Source organism: Haemaphysalis longicornis, unplaced genomic scaffold (genome assembly GCF_048455015.1).
Source record: "Haemaphysalis longicornis isolate Haplotype H1 unplaced genomic scaffold, Haemaphysalis longicornis Haplotype H1 scaffold_7, whole genome shotgun sequence".
In the NCBI taxonomy this organism is placed as follows: Eukaryota; Metazoa; Arthropoda; class Arachnida; order Ixodida; family Ixodidae; genus Haemaphysalis; species Haemaphysalis longicornis.
Genome location: NW_027526422.1, coordinates 43,784,780 through 43,808,733, shown reverse-complemented (window position 1 = coordinate 43,808,733; position 23,954 = coordinate 43,784,780). Strand labels below are relative to the sequence as shown.

The 23,954-nt window shown below is 49.1% G+C and overlaps 2 protein-coding genes across 3 annotated transcripts in view; one reads left to right on the top strand and one right to left on the bottom strand.

The window, feature by feature from the left end:
- The window catches only part of LOC144145408 (monocarboxylate transporter 12-like), a 43,637-nt gene that overhangs the window by 6,450 nt on the left and 13,233 nt on the right, over positions 1 to 23,954 (top strand). For both annotated transcript variants that reach the window (XM_077677009.1, XM_077677008.1), the window contains exons 2-6: positions 10,165 to 10,528; positions 11,142 to 11,285; positions 16,536 to 16,596; positions 20,241 to 20,523; positions 23,606 to 23,901. In XM_077677009.1, the coding sequence (XP_077533135.1) occupies positions 10,321 to 10,528; positions 11,142 to 11,285; positions 16,536 to 16,596; positions 20,241 to 20,523; positions 23,606 to 23,901 (992 nt within the window). In that variant the 5' untranslated portion in view covers positions 10,165 to 10,320. The remainder of the gene's footprint in view (positions 1 to 10,164; positions 10,529 to 11,141; positions 11,286 to 16,535; positions 16,597 to 20,240; positions 20,524 to 23,605; positions 23,902 to 23,954) is intronic.
- On the bottom strand, positions 3,018 to 5,107 carry LOC144147416 (uncharacterized). Its single transcript, XM_077679547.1, has 2 exons — positions 3,861 to 5,107; positions 3,018 to 3,131 (listed from the first exon to the last, which is right to left on the bottom strand). The coding sequence occupies exon 1, from the start codon at positions 5,086 to 5,088 to the stop codon at positions 3,874 to 3,876; it is 1,215 nt and encodes a 404-aa protein (XP_077535673.1). The 5' UTR covers positions 5,089 to 5,107; the 3' UTR covers positions 3,018 to 3,131; positions 3,861 to 3,873.

Genomic DNA, 23,954 nt, shown 5'->3' with positions numbered 1-23,954 from the left:
ATCTCCTCACAAGGGTGCTGCTTTGGGCCCGTTGATAGAACATGACAAAGAAATGAAGCGCTAGGACAACGGTACAAGCGAGTCAACACACGCGAGGCGCTACTTCCAACCGTTTTATTAGCAGACGAGAGAGAGAGAGAGAGAGCGATCTTTAATGAAGTCTGGCGATGTTAGCTGGGCTAAAATGTCTAACTTGCTACGCCAGTTGATGACGGGATGAAGATGATGGCGATGATGTTCAAGAAGTTGATGCGTACAGATACGGCGAGTTATTTACAGCGACTGGTCTAGACCTGTGTGTTTTTTTTTTTTTTTTTTTTTTTTTATTACCAGTCATCAACACACACTTACAACACAAAAATAACCACACTGCATTTGGTACAACAAACACCGACATTAACATACCAGCCGTGCTTCCGGCTAGGCTTTGTTATTTAATCATCACTTTAGAGAAATTAACGGCTCTAAAAAATCCAACCAATCTGGTACTGGCTGCTGGACTCTCAGCCCCTCAACGAACTGCGTGACACTCTCCCGCAGAAACTGCCGGGCCGGTCGGGCATCCACGTCACCATGGAGCCACGCCATGCGCGCCCTCCATATGCTGTGAAGGCCCAGGAGCATTATTAAATCGTAGGGGACTCCTTCGTTATTCTGTGTGGGTAAATACCGTATACCATGCGGGGTAAGTGGGAAGTCTTTGTGTAAAGTTCGCTGCATAACATCCCAAAAGTGAACCGCCATCCAGCAGTGTATAAAAACGTGGTCTATGTTATCCGGTTGTTTACAAATTGTACAGTCAGTACCCCACGGTGTATCTAACCCCTTTTCTTTTAACCATGTTTGCACAGTAAGTGTCCCCGAATGAAGTTTGAAAAAAAATGACTTCACCCCCGGTTTTACAGCCATACGCTTAACTCTTTTCAGTACATCCTGCCCTGGGCCTTCTTTGTACAGTTCTCTATATCGTGGTATCGGGAACAGACTGTCGCAAACATCTTTATATAATTTTCTACGTGACACTGTACTCAAATATTCCATCGAAAAACGAGTTGACAGAAACCTGAGTGACATGACAACTTCTTTAAAATATCCTGAAATCCTTCCCTGTATGTGCAAACTGGATACGACAAATTCCGGCAGTGCTTGAGACAGCCGCACCTGGCAAACTGTTCGCAAAAAAGGATCGCTTGTATCGCGAAGAAAAAGGAACCTATTCACCAACTGGCGGACAAACAGGTGCGACAACCCAAGCCCGCCCTCCTTGACGCGTCGAAAAAGGTTATCTCTACTGCACCTTTCCCATGTAGATGACCAGATAAACACAGCAAATGCACGATGCATTTTCTGTACATTCAAACGCGAGCAGTGCAACACTTGCATAACGTACCACACTTTGGCAATAAAAAATAAATTACAACCAGTCGCTTTAGCAAACATTGAAAGAAAAACCCCTTTCCACTTTTCTGCCCTGTCGCGTATGTCCTGCGTTCGGGCACGCCAATACGGTTCGCTGTCCTGGTAACACTCCAGTGGCGTCCCTAGATACTTAACGGGACTCGTTTCCCAGCTCACGTTGGCAAAAAAATCCGGTGTCAAAGACCAGTCCCCATGCCAGAATCCCAAACATTTCCCCCAGTTTACCCCACTACCTGTGATTGACCCAAAACGTTTAACAATGTCCACCGCTTCTGTAACACTATCTTTGGTCGTACAGAAAAGAGCAATGTCGTCTGCGTAGGCCAGAAGTTTTACCTCTGCCTCGCATAGCTTAAACCCGCGAATGTGTTCACTTTCAATTATATTTAAGCAGAGCGTTTCAATATACAGGCAGAAAAGAAGTGGGCTCAGAGGACAGCCCTGGCGTACCGACCGTTCCACGCTGATGGGGGCCCCCAGCGTCTTGTTTACAATTAATCTCGTGGTGCACTTTCGGTACGCCAGAGCCACCCCCTCCTTGATGACTGTTCCAACGTTCACATGATCTAAAATCAGCAACAATAATTCATGGGACACACAGTCAAACGCCTTCTCCAAATCAAGCTGGAGAACAGCCACGCGAGCTCGGGCAGCGTCGCAGCATTCCAGCACACATCTCGCCTTGTGTGTGTTTGAAAAAATAGTGCGTCCTTTTATGCCACACGTCTGGTGAGGCCCAACAATCTGCTTGATGACTGTTTGAATTCTTTGTGCAAGCACCTTCATAAAAATTTTGTAATCGACATTTGTCAAGGATATAGGGCGATATGCTGTAACATGTTTAAGTTTGTCCGTGTCCTCTGTTTTAGGTATGAGTATCGTGTGCGCTTCTCCGTAAGAGGGTGGCAATGCCTTCAGTTCGAAGGCCTCATTAAATAGTGCTGCCAAAAGTGGCGATAAGTCGTTTTTGAAGACTTTGTAAAAGGCTGCAGTTAATCCGTCTGGACCCGGTGACTTTCCGTTGTTCAAACTATCGATCGCACATTCAACTTCAGCAACTGCAATAGGCTGGCTTAAACTTTCTTTGTAGTCTTCATCAATCCTTGGGAAAGCACTGATAAACTCGGTTTTAAAGGCCTCCACCTCAGCCCTGCGGAAGGCAAACAAATCTTTGTAGTAGTGATGAAAAGCCCGTTCAATCTCTTGCTGATCACCCGTCACCCGTCCTTCCCACTCTATCTCCCTTATATGATTACGTCGAGCGTTCGCCCGTTCTATACCCAAAGCACGCTTGGTAGGGGCCTCTCCACCGGCTAATCGGTCCACTCTCGCTCTCACGAGGGCTCCCCGGTAGCGTTCATCGTCAAGCGCCTCAAGTTTCTGTTTCATTTTTCTGATATCCTCACTAAACACCCCAGGCGCATTGCACTCTTCACGGATAAGTTTTTCTAGGTTTGACCTTAGTGTCCTTTCTATAATTTTCTGTTCGTATCGTACGACAGTGGACCTCTCAATGGCCCTCATTTTTACCTCCTGTTTACACCACTCCCACTGTTCACCGATTTTATCCCCTTCTATTTTCCGATTCAAACCACTCACTTTTTCAAAAAAGATTTCATCCGTAAGTAACTTATCATTCAATTTCCATAGCTCCCACGTGAAAGTATTGGTCCGTTTCCTGTATCCTAGATTACACACCACCAGGCAGTGATCTGAAAATGATACAGGTTTTACTTCGTACCCTTCACATTTTTCAATTAAATCACACGATACATACACTCTATCCAGTCTAGCGTGACTGACTCCTTGAAAATGTGTAAATTGCACCTCCCGTCCTCCCTCTAGACATTCGCCCACATCCACTAACCCAATAGTATTTATTATTTCCTGCAGCACAGCCGTGCTCTCGTCACGAAATGGCCGATTACTAATCTTATCTCGCGTGGATAAGACACAATTAAAATCCCCTAGTACGACAAGACGCTTGTCTGTCAACAGATGCGGCCTAATGTTATTATAAAATTCAGCCCTTTCTCTAACTTCATTCGGCGCATACAAGCACACTATTCGCCACTCTTCACCACTCAATACTACATCGCATACAACGAGTCGCCCTGACAAGCCAGAGCACACCTCTCGCACTCCAAGCCCCGGCAACTTTTTCACCAATAACATGCAGCCAGCAGAAAAACCAACTGCGTGGCTGACGCACACATAATACCGCGCCGTGAAACGTTGCACCATGCCCCCGGTCTCCTCCTCCCCCTCTACCTTTGTCTCCTGAACCGCTAAGACGTCTACGTCTAGATCTGTTAGCAGGCGGTGCACCTGACTCTGCCGTCTTTTACTCGAGAGACCACGGACGTTTAGGGTAGCTAGGTTCAGAGAAGACATTTCCCCGTGAAGAAATGGAAACCGGGGGCATAATATTCACCGCTCACATCCAGCGCGTCGCTAAGCGACGCGTTTGGTCCCCGGGTCGTCGAGCTGTTTTTGAGACGCTCCCGACGCCTCTACACTCCTGCGTTCCACCGCGACGCTTGGCTTAAGCCGCGTCGTCGAGCGGCGTCCCGGCGTCGTCTTCATCGGCGGCTCGTCGGCCTGAACTGCGGGGTCGCTGACGCCACCCTCGGCAACGTCGATGTGACACCGTTTGGCGACCGGGTTCCCGAGCACGTCCATGGCGTCGGGGGCGTAGTTGACCGTTGCCTGGGCGTTCGTTCGGGTGCCACCGTCTTTCGACGGGTCATCCGTGGGAGCCGGAGCTTGCTCCGGCACGTCGTTGTCTCCTCCGCCTGCTGCCGCTATGGCCTCGCAAGCGTTCGTTGACGTGGTGGCCTCTTCCTCCGTCTTTTCCTGATCCCCCGTGCCCTTGGCTGCTTCCTCGGCCTCCTCGGCATCCATGAGGTGTTCGGACTCATCGTCGTGACCAGGTGGCCCAACCGCGCTCGCGTACGACCTCGTGCACTGGGCCTCAGCATGGCCAAAGCGTCGACACAGGGAACACCGAGGCACCTTGCACTCCCGTCTCACGTGCCCTTCACCGTTGCAGCGAAGGCACTTCATGGGCCGGCCGGGCACCACGACGAGAGCCAGTTCTCCGGCAACACGAATTTGGTGAGGTAGGTCAGCGATCTTGACTCCTGACTTGAGCTTGAGAAGCACAGTCCTCGTAGTAGAAGTCTTTTCGTTCACGCCGGCGACCCGCCAGCGTTCCCTCGTAACCTCGCTGACTCTGCCGTAGGGCACGAACGCTGAACGGATGTCCTCGTCTGCCACCCCGTGCAAAAGCCAATGGAGCTTCAGCTTCACCTCCTGATTCTGTGGGTCGATGACGAGGCATCGACGCCCCTTCACCTGCAGCTCCGTCGTGGTCAGCATTTTCTTTGTCGCTTCTGCACTCCTAAAAGTCACAGCCCAAACATGATTGATTTGATAGGCACCCAAAGAAATTACCTCGGGCAGTGCACCAAGTTGGGCCAGAGCGTCCCTGAAGTCTTCGACTCGGTACGGTCGTCCCTTTACGTCGGCGTGAAGAAACACGGTGTTGAGCACAATGCGTCCGGTAGGCAGCGTCGGCAAGATAATCTGAAAATCCTGGTTTTCTTTTCCTTCGGTCCTGTTTCCGCGGTCGGCGTCGACCGCTGTTGCCGCTCGAAACGAGCTCATGATTTCACGACCGTTCGCCTCGGTGACCGGAAGTGGTTGCAGGTACTCTATCAGAGCTTTGGTAGCCCTTAAATCACGTTTGAGACAAGCCCATGGTCCTAAAACGTCCTTTAGCTGCATGTCCACGGAAAGCGGCAGTCCCAAAGTCACTGCGAGGGATACTCTTTGAGCACTGAATCGAGCACATTCACAGAGCAGGTGCTGCAGGGTTTCTCGCACATCACAGTGTGGGCAGAGTGGCGACGTAACCTGTTTTATCTTGAAGAGGAAGTTGCGCGTGTATGCGACATTCAACCGCATGCGATGTAGAATTGCTTGTACCCGCTTGGGGAGTCCTGGTGGCATTTTAAATTTGCAGTTGGGATCTATGAAATATAACGGCGCATAATGACGTGATACGTCATCCCAGGCTGCACGCTGCATATTCCATGCCACGCTGGATGCAAGTATAGATGCATCTTTCCTGGAGAATGGTATAGCTATTGCCGATCCATTATGCTTATGCGCAACGGATGCAGCAATGTCCGTCTTCACATTGCCAGTTATCCCACAATGGGCTGGAATCCACTGAAGTGCAATGTGATGGTGCGCTTGGAGAGCTTGGAGATTTAAAGCGTGTATGTCACACACAAGCTGGTCTTTTGGAAAAGATGCTAGACATTGAAGGGCAGCCCTTGAGTCTGTGAAAATGGCCCACTCTCGAGCGGGTTGCTTGACGATATACTGGCCCACGTCATAGTACAATTACATCACGTCACACTTGACTAAAAAAAATCACGCTTTTTCTTTGATAAGGCGACAGACTCAGTACTAACACACTCGCGGTCCGATCTCGCTATTCTTTTATCTCTATCTCACTAACCTCTCATCTCCTAGTCCGCTTTCGCTAATCTCTTATTCTTTGAAGTAGTAGTAGTAGTAGAAAACATTTATTGAGCTCAAATAAAATGACAGCGTCTTCTCAGACGTCGGACGGGGTGGTTCCCCGGTTTCGGGACCCATATACGGCCAGCAGCTCCTGGCCCCTGGTCGCCAGCGCGAACTGGATCGGCAGGGCGGGGCTGGACCGTAAGGTCTCCCATCGCTCATGGGGTGGGGTAGTGGAGGGTGGAGGGGGGGTGGGGGGTATAGGGGACTTGAGTAAATTGCACTCCGTGAGGATGTGTGCGAGAGTGCCTATGCTATTTGTGCAAAATGGACAAGTGTCCTCTTCGGTTTCTGGGCGGTTTCTGGGTAAATTTATTCATCAGAACTGGGTGTGTAAGTGAACCCGCCTGAATGCGCCTGATGATTGTTTGTTGTTCCCTGCTCAGGGTGCGGTGCGGCTCGGGGAAGGTGCGCCGATCCTCCCTATACTCGGAGGTAATCTCTCTGTACGTGAGCTCCGGGTTGGTGGTGTCGGTGTCCTGCCCTGCCCGGAGGGTCATCGCTCGGGCATGATAATCGGCTATGACGTTGCCGGCTACCTGTGTGTGGGCAGGCACCCATACGAGCTCTACGGCTCGCTCCGGCGCCCTGTTCTTCGTTAATATCGCGGCTGCCTCTGAGGAGATCACCCCTTTCCTGTAGCCGCCGTATGCTCTTATGGAGTCGGTGACCACCACCCTGGCACTCGGTTGGACGAGCGCCAGGGCTACGGCCACTTCCTCTGCTGTCACTGACTCTCTGGTGTTGACTGCAGCGCTGTTTATCAACCGTTCCCCGTCGGTTACCACCGCTGCTGCTTTGCTGCTGCCCTTGACGAGGGACGCATCCACGTATAGGACTCCCTCAATCCGCTGCATTTTGGAATTAACCGCCTGAGCTCTGGCTTCTCTCCTGCCATCATTTTTCCCCGGCGTCATGTTCCGGGGTAAGGGCTTGGTGGTGATTGTCGTCATCCATTCAGTTGGGATGGACCTCTTGATTGTTCCTCTCTCCTTGCGCCACCCTATCTTATCCAGCACCGCGCGGCCATGATTTGTCTGGCTCAGGCGGAGTCGCTGGTTAGACAGGTGGGCTTCTATGAGTTCGTCGAGTGTGTTGTGTGTCCCCATGGCTTGAAGGCGCTGGGTCGCCGAATAGATGGGTAGGCCGAGGGCTTGCTTGGTGGCCTTTCTGATGATGGTATCGAGTGTGTTTTTTAGCGTCTTGTTGAGATTAAGATACGCGGCCGAATATGTTATCCTGGATGTAATGAATGCCTGTACGAGTCTGAGGGCGTCGTCTTCCTTCAGTCCTCTGTTTCTAGTTGAAACCCTTCTCAGCATGGCTAGGATCTTCTCCGCGCTGGTCTTGATCTTGTCGACGGCGGCGTTTGCTTTGCCATTGTCTTGTATTAGGAGACCGAACATTTGCTGTCTCTCTCGGTCCCTCGCTTACGGACAGCGGAGCACATATTTTGAGCCTTTCCGGAATAATGTGAACGTATTCTGGGCAATATAATGTAACAATACTCGTACATCAAAAACCCTCTCGGGGCACGGCAGGTGCCAAATGGTCACCCTCGATGACGGCTTTATTAGTTTGATAGGCTGAGATTTATCGCGAACCGCGAAAACTGACCATCGTTACCGTAAACACAAATGGTACCAAAGTGACCGCCGCTGTAAAGAACCTGAATAAAGGAAGACACATTCGGGTTCGTGCGGAATTTGAACCAGGGTCTCCAAAACGTAAGCCGAGTGCGTTGCCACTGGGCTAACTCGGCGCCCTGCCGGAGGGGGAACAAGAATTAGCCTGGTGTGGGCCGCCTGACAGGTCAACGTGACGGCACGGGAGCAGAACAGGCACACGCGGAGGAGAGCTCAGACTCTGGGGACTCCTGCCGCGTGAATTGCGGCCGGTCTGCCTCTCCTTGAGATGTTCGTGTCAAAAATGGCCGCGCGTATTTGCTCCTTTGGTTGCAAATGTCGGCGAAAGACTGGTGACCCTGCCAAGCAAATGCCTCCCTTCTCTTTCCCGCTCACCTTTCTCCCGTCTCGTTCCTCCCAAGATAACACGCTAGAGGTGTGCTCAATTCAATTTAAATTTACCGCGTTCGACTGTTCCACGTCGGGTGGCTGGATGCCAGCGCTGCGGTACGGCGGAGACGGGCTTGAATCGAGGCACGCTACTACAACGTTTATAGAACCACGTTGCCCTACTCCACGAGCGTTCCAAGCGGAACGTGTATCCTATCTAGTAGAACATTTTGTTGCGTTTGCCGTTTGATTTGTTAAATGCCGCCAGGAGGTGGCGCGGGCAACAGCAGGCGACGGTTTTCTGCCGTTTATGAAGTATTTAAGTTGCTATCGCAAAAAGCAAGCACCCATAATTTTTTTAATAAAGAAACGCAGCAAATACCACTTATGTATTGATTTTCTGCCTTATATTTGCGTGATGTCGTGTTCTTGTTCAACAATGTTGACACGTATGAGGACCTATATTGTGTAGCTTCTCTTTCACTTTGGCCGGGTGGCTGAATCGAGCCACAGACAGACAGACAGACAGACGGACGGACGGACACACACAGACAGACGGACAGGCAGACAGGTACGGACTAGCGGGTGGGCGGGTGGGCCAAATTTGTTTTGTTTAAGTAGTCCAAAGAAGACTATCGTCTTTAAAAACGAAGAAGTGAATGCGAACAAGGACGCAAGCAGGTTGCAGCAGTGAGGAAGGCTTATAATATAATCTCCGAGGCTTTTGCCTTCAAAGCACGTAAACAAGCCTAGGTTCCCAAGGAAATTTTTCTTTTTTCTCGAGCTGGCAGCGGATCTATGCTGTACAGTTAGAAGAAACATTATTTTCTAAATTTGTGATATAAAAGGCTAAAAAAATTTTAAAAACTTCGAAGAAAAGCGAACAGGTTTGAACAAAAGAAAACGTGGTTTTGTTCGCTTTGAAACGAACCCTAAGATGCATCTTAAATGTGGCGGCTCACGAAAACTGCAGAAGCTGAGCTGAAACGTGTTTCTCCGGCAACGGACACCGCTGTGCCCCATCACCGCAGCCTGATGCTACAGTTAGTACGCGCTGCGCAAGTAGTGCGTTACTGGGAATATTTTGAACGTGGAACGAGCCGTTTCCGCGATTTTTTGGACCTAGTATGGTTATAAACCACTGCAGCGACGACAAACAAACTGCGTGAGAAAAGGCAGACAATATCACGCTTTCGTATCAAGCTCCCTTCAAAATGCGCGCGCAAGTTGACATCCGGGTGCGTCGCTTAGGGATACAGTACATGAGGTACTGCCGTTCCCTACTTGTTCTCGAGTATGTATATGCGCGGGCGAGCCGTTACCCTTATGACGGAAACGTCATGCTGAATCTCCTTAACTTGAGGATAGCCGACGCTGCATATTCGTGCGTATACATACAGATAAAAACGAAAAATAAATGCGTTTGCGATCCGCTTTCTGATGGCACGGACATTGGGCCCCATCAAAGCGAACAGTATAAACAAGGGGTAACTATATATATATTTCACTCCCCTAAAGGAAGCGATCGGTCGTTAAACGTGGCCCGAAGGCTGCGATAATGAAGTGGCTTTGGTGTGCACTTATAACTGGCAATGATGCAGCGTTAGACGAACGCATGTGCGGGCGAAGATGTATACCGAAGGAACAAGAAGGCGGGGACACAGCGCAGCTGGTGTGTGCGTCGTACTATTGCATCTTCGCGTTCCTGCGTACGCTTCTCAAATTAACGGGATTTGGCATTTACGTCAGTCTGTCGTCAGAGGTTTCACGAAACGAGATATTCGGCATGACGTGAGTTGGAGCTGCAGCTGTTTCTAAATCAGAAATCCCGACCGGCCTAATGTCACATTGGCATTTCAACACAAGATGTATCGCAACTATAGTTGATGGCTATACGTCTCGATTCGGCGCACACAGACACGCAAGACCTGTAGACGAAGTCAACCAACACAACGATGTGGTAGATGTCCAATATCCATCTTTAACCGATTCTGTTGCGTTATTCACAGCGTCACCCGCATGTAAATGTCTTCCACCTGGATATGCTGACATGGGGCGCCCTTTGCAGCGCATCAAGCAAGAACTCGGCCTGATTTTAACCTGTACGACCATTTCTTTTGTTGTTTTCTCGCAGGCGCTCAAGGAGGAGAACTTCCTCCACAATGACATTGTCCTATCAAGGGCTCTTCCAGACTCGGGAACATTACCCAGCAGCAGAGACTCCCGCCTCGTGAGACCATCAAGGACACACACTGTCAAGGGCTCTTCAGTGGCTTCCACTGGAGCTACAATGTCCGCTCCCAAGGATGCGCAGTCTCGGCAGGACAGCGGGCGCAGCTGGTTGGTGGCAGCGGCATGCAGCTGGTGCCTGTTCTGGACAATGATAGTCAACCGCTGCGGTGGCATTGTGTTCGTCACCATGATCAACGAGATGGGCGCCTCCCGGCAGGCCGCTTCGTGGCCTTTCAGCCTACTTGGAACTGTTTCAAATATATTCGGTGAGTGTGACGTGACAGTGTGGCATGCGAATGAATTGTGTCAGAGTTTGCTCCAGAAGAGTCAAGAGGAGGAAGGAACAAACGTCTTTGTAGAGCAGTCGGATCTGGGGAAGATACCTTTTTTCAGGACGTCTTGAGGCTGTCACGCTTCTTGACTCTCCCAGTTTTATGAACCTCCCTGGTGACCCATGGTAGAGGGTGCTATCCTAACAGAATCAGTGTTCAGTTTTTTTTTTCAGTTCAGTTCAGTTTATTCATGTAATACGGTTACAAAAATATTCAAGACAGTGGGATACTTTTTCACAGCCCACTAGAGGACGCAGAAGGTAGCGTGGTACCCACACTGCAGAGAAAGGCGGAAGATAAGGCCGGGAATATGAGCAGGATCGTAACTAATTCGCATTTTTGGGCTACGGTTATAGTGCAGTTTTACGGTGTCGTATGACCCGATGGTAAAAGTCATGTTTGTGCGCTGTTACTGAACGTTTGGGTAAGCGTATACTGCCTCAATATATTCAGGGAGCTTAGAGTGAATTATGCAGAAAAAATCGATACCGAATGACTGTTCATATCCCATTCAGGTACACGAGCTAACAATGGCGTATGCTTTCAGGGCTGGTGTCTGGAGTCCTGTTGAGGAAGCTACCCCTGCGCACGGTCTCCATTTTGGGCAGCCTGCTGGTTGCTTCCGGCATATTGCTGAGTGTTGCCTTCTACGGCGTCATTGGAATCACCCTCTGCATAGGCATCATAACCTGTAAGTAGTCTTGTAAGTAGTCTTGTAAGTAGTCTTGTAAGTAGTCTTGTAAGTAGTCTTGTAAGTAGACTTGTAAGTAGACTTGTAAGTAGACTTGTAAGTAGACTTGTAAGTAGACTTGTAAGTAGACCTGTTAAGTAGACCTGTAAGTAGACTTGTAAGGAACACTTCTCACCGGGGAAATGTTTTGGCAGCTGGTTAAATGCCGCTTTACGGGCAGGCGAGTGCGTCTTCAAAGGCGGCGTCACTCCATCGACGAAAAGAAAGGACAGCGGTACTTTTAACTTTGCTCGCGACTTAGAGCGTGTATATTGGCCGACTTGTAAGACACTTATTGTTTTGGCGCTCTTTGCCCTAGTTGGCCTTGCGCCATAAACATCCAACCATCATCATCAGACTTGTAAGACAAGTACGCAGTCACTTCAACGCGAGAAGCAGATATCGGTGAAGCTCTACATCCTCGCCCCTGGTTTCTTCGCAGCATGGTTTGGGGAGCCGATTTCGTGGACCGCATTTCAACGGGACACTTTTGCACCATACTGTAATTTACACACATTAAAACAAGCTATCTCTCATTTTGCCACTAAAAATAACCTCAAAACGGCGCCAGATTTCTCACATTTGTGAACGATTCTTATTTAAAAATGGGAAAGTTGGAAGTGTATCAGTGCGTTTCCTGAACTTAAATGCGAATGACTTACCTTTACGTATGCAAGACCAGAGTACCGGATAATGGCTGTGACTTGCTTTATATACCTACTTTTGAGGCAAATTGCACCTCTCTTGACAGCTAAAGAAACCCCCAACATGCCATATTTCAGGAAGTTTTATTTAATGTTTATCAGTCTTAAGTCTCTCTTATTATGTAACTGCTTGAAGACACAAGACAACAACCACCCTTTGCGGCCTCGTCAACAATAAATTGCGATGCAATTCGCTTCTATCTCACTCTTTAAAGTCTTGATGTTTAGTTATTTCGGAGCGTATTTTGACTTTTTGGTTGTTAAGGAACACTTCTCACCGGGAAAATGTTTTGGCAGCTGGTTAAGTGCCGCTTTACGGGCAGGCGTCTTCAAAGGCGGGGTCACTCCATCGACGAAAAGAAAGGACAGCGGTACTTTTAAATTTACTCGCGACTTAGAGCGTTGTTAGAGATGAGGGGCCCTTGGGTTGTCTGACTCGTTCAGGCCCGAAGGTCCCGGCTCGCCATGGTGTCGGACTAGAGACTCGAGATGACTGCTTACGAGGAAACTGTACAGGAGGTTTATTCTACATGATGACAGTCGAGACAGGAGAACAAGAATAACACGAATACAGTCGTTTAAATAGAGTTCGTATTCCCCAGATCCCTGGCTAGGGAATTTAACTTCACACAGGTTGTCCAATCAGGTGGGCAGTGGATGACCCTTGATGTACCGCCCACGACATGAGGCGTGGCTGATGCACACGGACCACTTGGTCGATGGAAAGGGTGAATATCCACGTCATCGATCGTGTCTTGTGCCGGAGTTGCACCACTTTGCGCAAGTCTTCATTTTGGAGGCCCCACCCGCCGCGGTGGCTCAGTGGCTAAGGCGTTGCGCTGCTGAGCACGAGGTCGCGGGTTCGATTCCCGTCCGCGGCGGCCGCTTTTCTGATGGAGGCGAAAAGCAAAAACGCCCGTGTGTACGAGATTTCGGCGCACGTTAAAGATCCCCAGGTGGTCAAAATTAATCCGGAGCCCTCCACTACGGCGCGCCTCATCGCCTGCGTTGCGTCGGCGCGTTAAACCCCACAATCAATCAATCAAAAAATTTTGGAGGCCCCGTGAGAACGGAATTTCAACACGGCTCCCAGCACGTAAAGACAGAGTGGCCTCCTGCTCTCGCCGACGGTTGGAAACCGAAGATCTTGGGCACTTGAAACCGCTGCTTCCTTTCGGTGGACCCGTCTTTCATACGTGTATGAAGGAAAGAAGTGGCCCGCAGCGTCCGGTGAACCGAGGATATAGAAGCCGCCACTTGAAACCGCCGCCGCCGCTGGCGCCAGGGTTTCTTGCCTCCTCGTGCCTCTGGGTGATTCATCCACGCACACCTTGCTTGCGAGGAATTCCTGTGTTGGCCGACTAACGCGCAATACCGAGCCATTGTAATCTCTAACCTTATTAGATGGTATTTACATACGGTTAGGCCAGTCTGAATGGCAAAGAAGCCGCTGCGCACGAAAATATCAGCTCGTAGTGTAGTCACGGTATATTTGGCAGTACTTGAAATACCAGAAAGCAGATGTGGGGCTTAAGGCGCATATGTTAGATTGAAAGGGGGCGGAGAGTGCGCTTTTGTGAAGGTAAAAAAAGGGAGACTAGGAACTGGAAAATGACGGGCGAGACCAACCGCGGGATTGGACAGGTGTGATCTTTGCCCGAAGTTTTACAATGTCAGCTGCGGGAACCTGGAGGGATCTATAAACTAGCTTCAATTTTGCACTAGCGGGGATCTAGGCCAATTCGCTCGGTCGTATAGGTGTATTGACGGACAAAGGGACGGAGAACACTTTTCCTTATTTCATGCCTTCTAGGTGCCGTAAGGTGCTCGAGTCTCCGTTCGAATCTCCCACGTTTCGTCAGCTTTTGTGGCTGAAACTACTCTCATGGAAAAGTAAACCAGAAAAAAAGAACCACTGCAGAAATTCGTTTTAAGATACCTATTTCGGTTGAAGAAACACTAGGTTTACCCTAGCGGACAGTTTTACAGTTACAAAAAATGTACACACAGTTTTCGAAAGGCTTCCCCGTAAAAAAATGCATTTAAATACTATATAAACAGGGCCGTTCACAAGGTGTTGAAAGCGTCAAAACTCCCAGAGACACTTCATTTCTTTGCACTAAGCAGTTGCAGTCGCAGCCATATGGGAGACGGCACCGCGTATTCGCTGCCTGTGTTTAGACAGCGATAGCGCGAAAGGTGCTAAGTGATATTTCCCTGTTCGCGCATGGAGCGGATACTTGTGCTTATCAGAACTCTGGTCGCCGTGGCACTTTATTTTATCATTAGGACTATCAAGCTCTTAAACGCTATTCTGAAGGACCCGATGACTAAGCATACTCAAAACCTTGTACGGCGCTGGGATCAGCAATTCGTTGCACCACTAAAGAGTGTGTCGCATAATTCAGTGGTTTTGAATTGCATGTTTACAGAGGGGTATGGTATAAACTGTACAGTTTTTTGTGCAGAAAATGCTACATTTGCTCGTTAGGAGCATGTTGCAAAATAAGTATCCGTGCCTGGGATCTTCATCATAAGTCCGCTGCATTAAAATAATCGCCAGGAAGGGTCTCGGCGGCTTGTCTCCTTCTCAACAATTATTACTCAAACTTTGCGTTGAAGTGGCTATTTGGGTGTGCTGGTTGTACTGATATAATCGCCTTAAGTGGTACGTGAACCTTTTCGGTGTTTTCACTAAAAACGCAAGCAAAAAAATCGGTCGCGTATCTGCTCACTTCGTTGCAAACGTCGTCGAAAGACGATAGTCTGGTGCCCCTGCCAAGTAAATGCCCCCTTCTGTTTCCCGCTCACCTCTCGTGCTGTTCCTCTCCCGTCTCGCTTCTCCCAAGATAAACACGCTAGAGGTCTGCTCAAGTAAATTTCAATGTACCGCGTTCCACTGCTCCACGCTGCACCCTCTAGGCCAGCGCCGCCGTACGCCGTAGGCGCACGTCAATTGAAGCAGCCTACACCACTCTAGGGTGCCTTGATGCCCGCGCTCGCTCGCATCGAGGCACTCTATACTACGCTAAGCCCCTAAAACTTTAGGGACCTTACACCAACCTAGAGTGCCTCTATAAAGCTCCCTCTACACCAACCTCGTTCAACACGCCATCTATTGGAACCTTTCCTTACTGTTGCCGTTTGACTTCTTAGAATGCTGCTAGGGGTTCCGCGGGCGACCCTTGTGTATCAAGCATTCATGCATTTTAAATGCAGAGCATTTCTTTAACTCACATGTAGCGTCCGCCGTCCGTCCGCAACAGCTCAGCGCGCAGGTGCGCCCTCTCCCCCACTCCTCCTCTTCCGCATCACGCTACCCTCCTCGCTCTCAACAACAGGTCCGCACCCCTCCCCCTACACTATATAAAAAATAATACTTATCGGCGCCTGGTTTCGATCCCACGACCCTGCGGGCGGAACGCAAGGTACATGGTGCTCTTCCCACTGCGCCACAAAGCCGACACAGAATTAAAGGCTACGAACGCTCCTTATATCCTTGACTCATTCAAACTACGTCAAGAAGCTGCTGATACAACGCATTCACTACCACCAACTCCCCAAACACTAAACGTTAATGCAATACACCCACCCCCTATGCGACGCATTTACTCGAGTCTTCCTCGCGGGGAGATGGGCCCAATTTTTTACTAAAGGAACGCTGCAAATATCACTAATGTATTGCTATATTGCCTCAGATATGCGTAATGTCTGTTTTGTCTCAACAATATTGACAAGTATGGCCATTGCAAGTATGGCCATTGCAACCGGACGTAGATGTTTGAAATGGCTGCATCGTTCAACCACGTCGAAGCAAGGGACAGACAGGCATACAGGCAGACCAAAATTTCAAGTAGCCGTTCAAATAGCCCAAGAAAAACTATCGTCCTTAAAAGTCATATCTGCTCTTGTAGCAACTGCGACCGCGCAAACTGTTGCTCTCAGCCATCGTGCCTGTACTTCAGCGGCCTTCATTCCTGCCGCGCGTTTTTTTTTCTGCCAAACGAACTTTCTTGGTTAGTGGTGGCTGTTTCTGAGGGTTTTAATATATAGCGAAGGTACCTGGGGAACTCCGTTGTCAATAAAATTAAAATATAAAGTTGCTTTTGAATATAATGATGGATACCATCTGAATACGACGACAAATACAAAGCAGCGGGGTGCATACTACAGACACGGTGGTTTTTCATCGGCGCGCTGGAAATAAATCGGATAGGGCGTTGAAATAAAGGGACTGCTGGCGACTTGCTCGCAATATTGTGGTCTTAGCACCGACCACAACTTCAGGAAAAATTAGACAGACAAGAGAACCCATATTGAGATTTTAATATAATTTAGTCTTCTATGAAGTTGTAGGTATATACATTGAGAACGCCAGGGCAGATTAGGTGCTGGTTGTTCGGACCCAATTTTTCTAAATGCCTCTTGATTTGGAGATTTATTCGCTTCCTGCTACCCTCGCAAAAAGTATCGGAAATTTACCAAACCACATTTTTTTCTATCGCAGCGATAGGTCAAGGCCTGATTTTCCCATCAAACATGGTAGCCATCAACGCACACTTCAAGAAGTAAGTGTTTGGAGCAATCACTGTATACCCGGCATGAATTTTAACTCTTGTGCAATGCAAATCTTTTCCAGCGTCATCTGTTACTGGGGAGTGGTAAGATTGTCGTTGCGGAAAAGACGTTAAATCTTCCTCCTACTACACGTGATTTGTGGAGGATAGGCCTGTGAGAGCTAGCACATTCAATCGAAGGCATTAATTGTATTATGTGACAACAACGTGTAAGCAGAGCTGGCATGGCATCGTTGAATGGGTCTATATCTCCTGTGAAGATCGCCCGTTCACTCCGCAAAGATGCAGCGGGAGCAGCAGTGTTCCCTTCAGGGTATTTAGGGAACTAGTTCACACCGTTGTTGCCGTGCTATTTGACGCCTAGTGTCACTAGATAAGATACAGAGTACCCTCACTGCGGCGCGCAAGTGAGCAACGGCGGCCATTTTGTTGTTGATCAGTGTTGCCAGGTTGCCGCTTCTGTGGCCTTACCGCCAACTTGGACGGGGTTATTTGTAAATAACAGTGCCGAAGTCGCAGTAACACGGCCTCTTCGGACACACTTCTGCAGCTGAAATGCACAGCCGCAGACCAGGGAGGACAAGCTGAGACTACCACAGTTGACCGACGGAAAACACATGAACAACAAAATGGCGGCGCCCATGAACAGTCGCAGTGTAAACAAATGTCACGTGAGGTGAACTGACCAATGATCGCGGCGGCGGCACAGAACCATAGGAGAAAAGAGTGCCGATACTCTGTAACCTTATCTAGTGACACTACTGACGTCTAAACCAGAGCTCTTCGATGTAAGGATTTGCGAAATTCCGCCTCAAAAAGCGGCCCGCACCTAGGCATCCCCCCCCCCCCCCCCCCCTCTTTGGATCGTGCGTACGGTGGCGCCACCGCGGCGACCGCACGCCGTATCCAGAAATCATACCAATGATTCAGACGGCCAATTTAACGTTAAAATTTGCTTTAAAGGTGCTTAATTCTTTATTTTTGTGCTTTCACAAGTTCTTCACTGCTATCTTAACTCCGGTTTTTAAGTTGCCATAGTTTCTGCGTCCGCGCAATGGCCTCGACCAATTAGCGCTTGTGCGGGCACTCCGGCACAACATAGGTTCGACCTGAATACTAAATTAGCAGTTACTGTTTGACCTATATATGCCAAAACTAATCCAGTAGCCGATCAAGCGGCTCTAAATATTCCTCTTCAGCTTGCATAAAGCCGTCGAAGCGTCCATTTATTTATTTTTTTTTTGCCGCCAGAAGACCGAACATGACGCGCAGCAGGCGACAATGCGCACGCGATGGTTGACCCCACGGGCGGATTTCTTTTTACTACTATTGCTTCGTATGTATATAAAAACCTTGCATAGTTGAACAGATTGGGCTCCTTTGGCATAACAAATTTGCGTAAGCACTCAAATACCAATTTTCGCTCAGGTCGTCGAGCGGCGAAGCACGTTGTATAGTTTAGTACAGACGTGGCCTCCGCGATCGGCTGCCGGCGGCGCGCCGTTGCTCCGGCCGTTCCAATCGCCCGGAGAGAGCGTAATTGCGAAGAGGCTGTTTCGCCGTTTTCCGCCGCACCGCGGCACGCTTAGCCTAAGGTAGTTTTCCCTGGCGCGGGTGGGTGCTGAGGACGAAAACTCGGCCTCCGCACCCTGTGTGCGACGTTTAATAAAAAAGTTACCGCACACCAATGCAGGTGAAAGGTAGAAGTAGTTACTGGTGCCATTAGGGTAGATACTGGTGCTTTGAATTTTTGACGTAGACTATGCCCGGGGTGATGCATAGGTGAATCCATTGCACAGCAGTATTCCTTTTTGTAGTCACGCATGGTTCCAAAACACAACACGTTTTCCGGTTTTGTTTCTAAAAATCTCGTACATGTTGTTTGGAACGCACGGAACGCATATTCTGTGCGTTCCAAGCAAGAACCAAATTATGGGAATTCAACCGACCGAAATCCAACCATTAGTAAACACGAAAATACCCCCTTTGTCGTTTCCTTTTTTCTCCTTTAAACGTGCTGTCTTTGACAGATAAAGTAGATGACATGGCAACACTACTTGAAACGTTTGGCGTAACTTCTACCGCGATACTGTTAGCAGAGACGTTGTATACTTCAGCATCTGAAGTGTATACTGTCCAAATGGCTATCGGTATTTCTTCCGCGATAGGCAGGGTACACGTGCTGGTGCCGTTTATTGGCATGCATGCTTGCATATACAAACGTACAGAGAGACTTCCAGTCTACCATAAATGGACGTGGTCTAAGTAATGTAATAAAAATCTTTACCCGAGTTGCGATTGGTATAGTTCTCCACTTGATGTGTTTATTCACTAATATCCCGAACAACTTACTTACAGCCGATGTTGTGCATACAGATATTAGTGATCAGCTGAACTGCTCACCGAAAAAAATAATGCCCTTAATATGTCATGACAACAAATTAGCAAATCTAGAAATTCATAAACAGTCTTTCGAAAAAATACATATTTAGTGTCGGTAGCGATATGAAAGACATCGCGGAATATCATGACTTTTTCACTCACGGCAAATAATTTGGTAGCGTGATTGCAGTAGGTACTTGAAACCCCTAAGCATATTAAATAAACGCAAAAATATGATTGATTCGTACCCGTGGAAACCTAACAGATTATTTGACTATCGTAGTCGCCTGCCTATAAACAATACACGAGAGCTTATCGGTATTACGCTGTTCTCGCGCGCGCACTCACGCACTCACGCACGCACACGCACGCACGCACGCACGCACACGCACACGCACACACACACACACACACACACACACACACACACACACACACACACACACACACACACACACACACACACACACGGATACCCAGAGCATTCGAAACAACTTAAAAGAAAAAAAAAGCATATTTTCGCGCAGCGATATCGCGCGAAAATGATGTAGCAGCGAAAAAAGAATTCAGCACGCTGACATTCACTCTGCCCGAGATGACAGAACCCTTCTCGGCATTCGCCTTCCAAGCAAACGACCACTAAAGCTGCGTGCAAAGACAATCGTGGGTGTTAAACAACGCACGTTAAACAACTTTGTACTTGTGTGATCGAGTAAAAATACATAGACTATATATTCAAGTTTTCTATCCCAAAGACGCGACAACGAAGGCTGATTTACAACTCATTGCGCAGGCAGCGTCGGCCAGACGAGCCTCGCTTCAACCTTAGGCTAACGGCGCCGCCTCGCGGCGTGTGTCGGAGTTAGCGAAATTACACCGCTTCCCTTGCTTCCGCGCCGAATGGGACGGCCGGAGCAACGGCGCGCCGCCGGCAGCAAATCGCGGAGGCCACGGTACAGATAGTATAGTACAGATTGTATAGTACAGATGGCGCCACTGTAAAACAAGATCCAAAAGAGTGGACCAATCGTAGGGCCCCTTTTTGATGCATGGGGCCTATGGGGAGTTTAGCAACTTTTATATCAAGTAGCTCTGGTCTAAACGGCTTGCAGCGCTTGCAGCGGTATATGCTCTCAATTCAAGTTATATGAGCATTCAGCCAGTGCGCCCGTTGGCACGCTACTTGAAGTGTAGATATTTTGTAACTTATAAATGTATCGCTGTGGTACTTTATCTGAACCTGTTTCCGACAGGTACCGCGCATCTGGAAGCGGGATCAGTTACATCGGCGGCACTCTGGTTTCATTCATCTTCCCACCTTTGTTAGTCCATCTGAACGACAAGTTCGGGCTGCACGACACTTTGCTCATCGTCGGCGCCCTGACCTTGAACGCCGTTGCTGGATCGTTGCTCGTCGCTAAGCCCGACGACGTCTTGGGCAGAAGTTGCAGGAGGCAGCCTCGAGCGGTTGAACTTAAAGGTCTCGGGAAAGAAAACGGCTACCCCGAGAAGGACGAGCAGCAACCTCTAAACAAGGCACGTATACGCCTCGAGTTTCGCGATCGCTGCGCCGCCTGCCGCCGCTTCTCCGCGGCGTTGACGGGATTTGCGCTGCGTGACTGATAGGGGCTCGTGCAGAGTTTTGGTTCTATTTCGCTTCTTTTCACATTTCCGCGCCCTAAAAAAAACTTGTTATGGTGACGTCTATAGGCAAAGAGTACGTTTAGGTCACTTAAAAAGCAGCTGCGTCTTCGTAGAGTACGCGATCGCCTGCAAGAGCTACCCGGGGACGCGGTTCCGCGCGCTTCGTCGCCGCTCTTCAGGGCGTCGGCGACGGCAGCAACATATCACCCATGTCACCTCCAAAACATCAGGCACAAATGAATTCTACTGACGCCTCGTTTAGACCTGATACTGGCACAATGAAAGATTGGCTTCATTTTGCAGCGTGGACAACATATGCGGCTTCGTTTCGTATATATACGTCGCAGAAAAATATGTTTCGGGGATGCGATTACCCAATCCCGGACAATAACTTACGCCTTTTATAAAAACATAAACCACGCGAAAATGTAAAGTATATTCCAAGTCTGTGCGTCGTTAAATATGTGCCCACACACGCCATATAGCAAGAACCAAGGAAAGTAATGAAACCACGGGAAAATAAATGCTGTGCAAGTGCGGAATTAAGAAACATAATAGCTCTAACGGAAATGAAAAAAAAAAGTGCAGCTTCTGACATGCTACAGACGTTCGTCTAAACTTAAGCCAGGTAGGTTTCACTAGACCAACTATACGCGAAATGCACTGCTATTTCGCGAGACATTGGGGGGGGGGGGGGGGGGGCGTAGGGGAGGAGGACGCTGTGTACAAATGCGGAGCGGAATCAAGCAATGAACGTTTTAGTAATCCCACACACACACATCTCGCGTTCACTTTCCTTTTGTTTTTCTACTTCAAAGAAGAGCTGATCGTACGGCGGGCGCATTTTTGGAAGTATACAGGGTAGGCTCTTCTCTTCAACAAGCGATGAAAGGTGTCGTTGAAAGAGTGTGGTATGTGATAAGGCCCTCTGATTTCAGTTTCTGGTTTATTCTGCAGGCTCCCTGTGCAATATGACGATATTTCGAAGAAGCATTTAGTCGCGGATGCGGCTTATATTGTAAGCCCGTCTCCGCGCTGCTCGCAGGGGATATATATGTAGCGAATGAAGGTCTGCGGGCGCGCACCTCACGACAAGACGACTCTGTCATGTGCTGATCCCCGAGTATAATTTTGCATTGTCCATCGTACTTTTGTTGAATATTCCCGAAATTAACACAGTCTGGCTGGTAAATGGTGGTGATCAATATCTGAGGTATAATATTGGCAAACGTAACTGGCGTGTTGTCAGGTATGAGTGCTCCGCTGATTATGTAAGCGCACAAAACCGATTTAAATCGTAGTGTATAGCCGTAGCATGAACATCTGATGAACCGGTGGTTACGGAGACACGGCTAGTAAATTCAGGTCAATGTAACTACGATCGGCTCCATCATACGCCGGTTCCGCGACGCTGGCCTGTGACACATACCTGGCGCTTATACAGACCGAATATACCACACTAACATCGCGTCAGAAACATTTACTCTCTCGTAAACACACCCCATTTGCGAACAGAGTGACTGCTCCACATAAACATGGATTTCAAACGCCCGCAAACGGTAAATCTCAGTCTTGAACGCGCCGCAAAAGCAGCGGCGGCACTGGGGAGCGGGGCGCGAACTCCCGCGGCTGCTTTCGAAATGGGCCGCTAGGGGGATTTCAGTGGCGCCCCTACAGGCCGCGCTCGAGGCGTATACTACTTTCTTGAACTGCACAGCGAAGTTGTCGTCATCGCTTTTGCAAGAATGGGTATCGTCACTGCGTAGCTCTTAGCGTAATGGAGTAGTGGCGGTGAAAGCAAGTCTGAGTGAGGAATCATTTTTTTTATCCTAGGACGACAGCAGCTAGTTTGGAACAAGCAATGTTCTGAAATTCTGAACCGCAGTACTTAATAGTTCCACTCTATGAAATCAATACCAGAACTTCCTTTGATAGCATTGTGGCACTGTCAGTTCCACTTCGGAGTTTGTTTTGCTAGTGCTTTAAGATGCCTCTTGCGTCAAAGAGAGAAACTAAAATACCCGCAATTTCAATGAGTGAGCGGTTCTCAACAGTGAGCGTGGTGGGGCCCCCTTTTGGGCCTGCAAAAATGACGGTGGACCCCACTAAAAAATGCTTTGACACGTGCCCTGTTGTAAAGTGATTTACGCTTGCAGCTAAAGTCGGCCATATACCAATTTTTATGCCCGCCTTTCGCGTGCTTTCTTGCATAATGAGGATGTTGAGCAAAGAGGCCAACCTTAAAACGCGAACTACGGGGCGAAATCAAGCGTTCGTGCCCTGCAGCAAAGTTGCTTCCTCACTTTGGCGGCAAATTTCGGTAATAAGGACACACATAAAAAAAAAATCACAGATTGATGTAGCGGTGCAAGGCTGCAGAAACAGCGGAGCTGGCGAGCCCTCTCCCTTTGTCGGAGACCCGGATATTGCACCTTACATGGATTCCACAAATTGCCGCTGAAAGTTCTACGTGACTGGCAGGCCCGGATCGTTTTACCCGGAGGCGTTTACATCTCTCCCAAAGCAGACGGCGTTAGCACTTGCTAGAACCCGCGGCAACTTACTTCGCGAACTCGGCGTCTGTAGCGCGAACTTGGCATCCGTGCTCCCCTTTTGAGGCGCGAACGCGTGCAAACTGGCGAAGAGGACAGCACGCGAGAGATCACACCATGAACGCTGGGCAGAGTGTTCTCGAAGGTCGAGCAGGCCGACGCCGGGCGCTCCTCACGAGGCGCACGCTCACGAGCGCTCACTATTTTTTCTTGTTTTTTTTTTTCTGGTAACGCTGGACGGTGGAATGAAAAGCTTAAACAGGTCTGGTGTTAAAAGGTTAAGTGTCGCGGGGGCACTCATGGAACCATTGGTGTGGTCCCGCGAGTTGAGTTGGGGTGGTACCGCAATTTGAGAACAACTGCACTAAGGGAAGTCACACCAGTACATACCAGTAAAAGATCTTTTTGAACGTATCCTTTAGGTGGCCCAGAATGGTCCCCAAGGAGAACAAGCGGGAGGAAGCGAGAAAAGTGACCGCATCACCGCTCTACTGAACGAGCTGAGCTTCATGAAGAGCCCCATCTACTACGTGATCGTCGTTACCGGAGTGGTGTTCGCGTACAACCTGGTCATGTTCGGCGTGACCATCGTAGATCACGGAATCAGCAAGGGCCTCTCCAAGTGGGAGGCCGCCGCCCTTCTCTCCTGCTACGGTGCGGGAGATTTTGTGGGCCGCATCTCCTCCGGCATACTCTCGGATAAGAAGATATGCCACAGGTACAAAGGGAACAGGAAGAAAACTGTGGTTGATTCCTCTGTCATAGGAATCA

What these genes read in the sequence shown, in the direction of transcription:
- LOC144147416 (XM_077679547.1), bottom strand. Translation starts at nt 5,088, where the DNA reads ATGAGCTCGTTTCGAGCGGCAACAGCGGTCGACGCCGACCGCGGAAAC.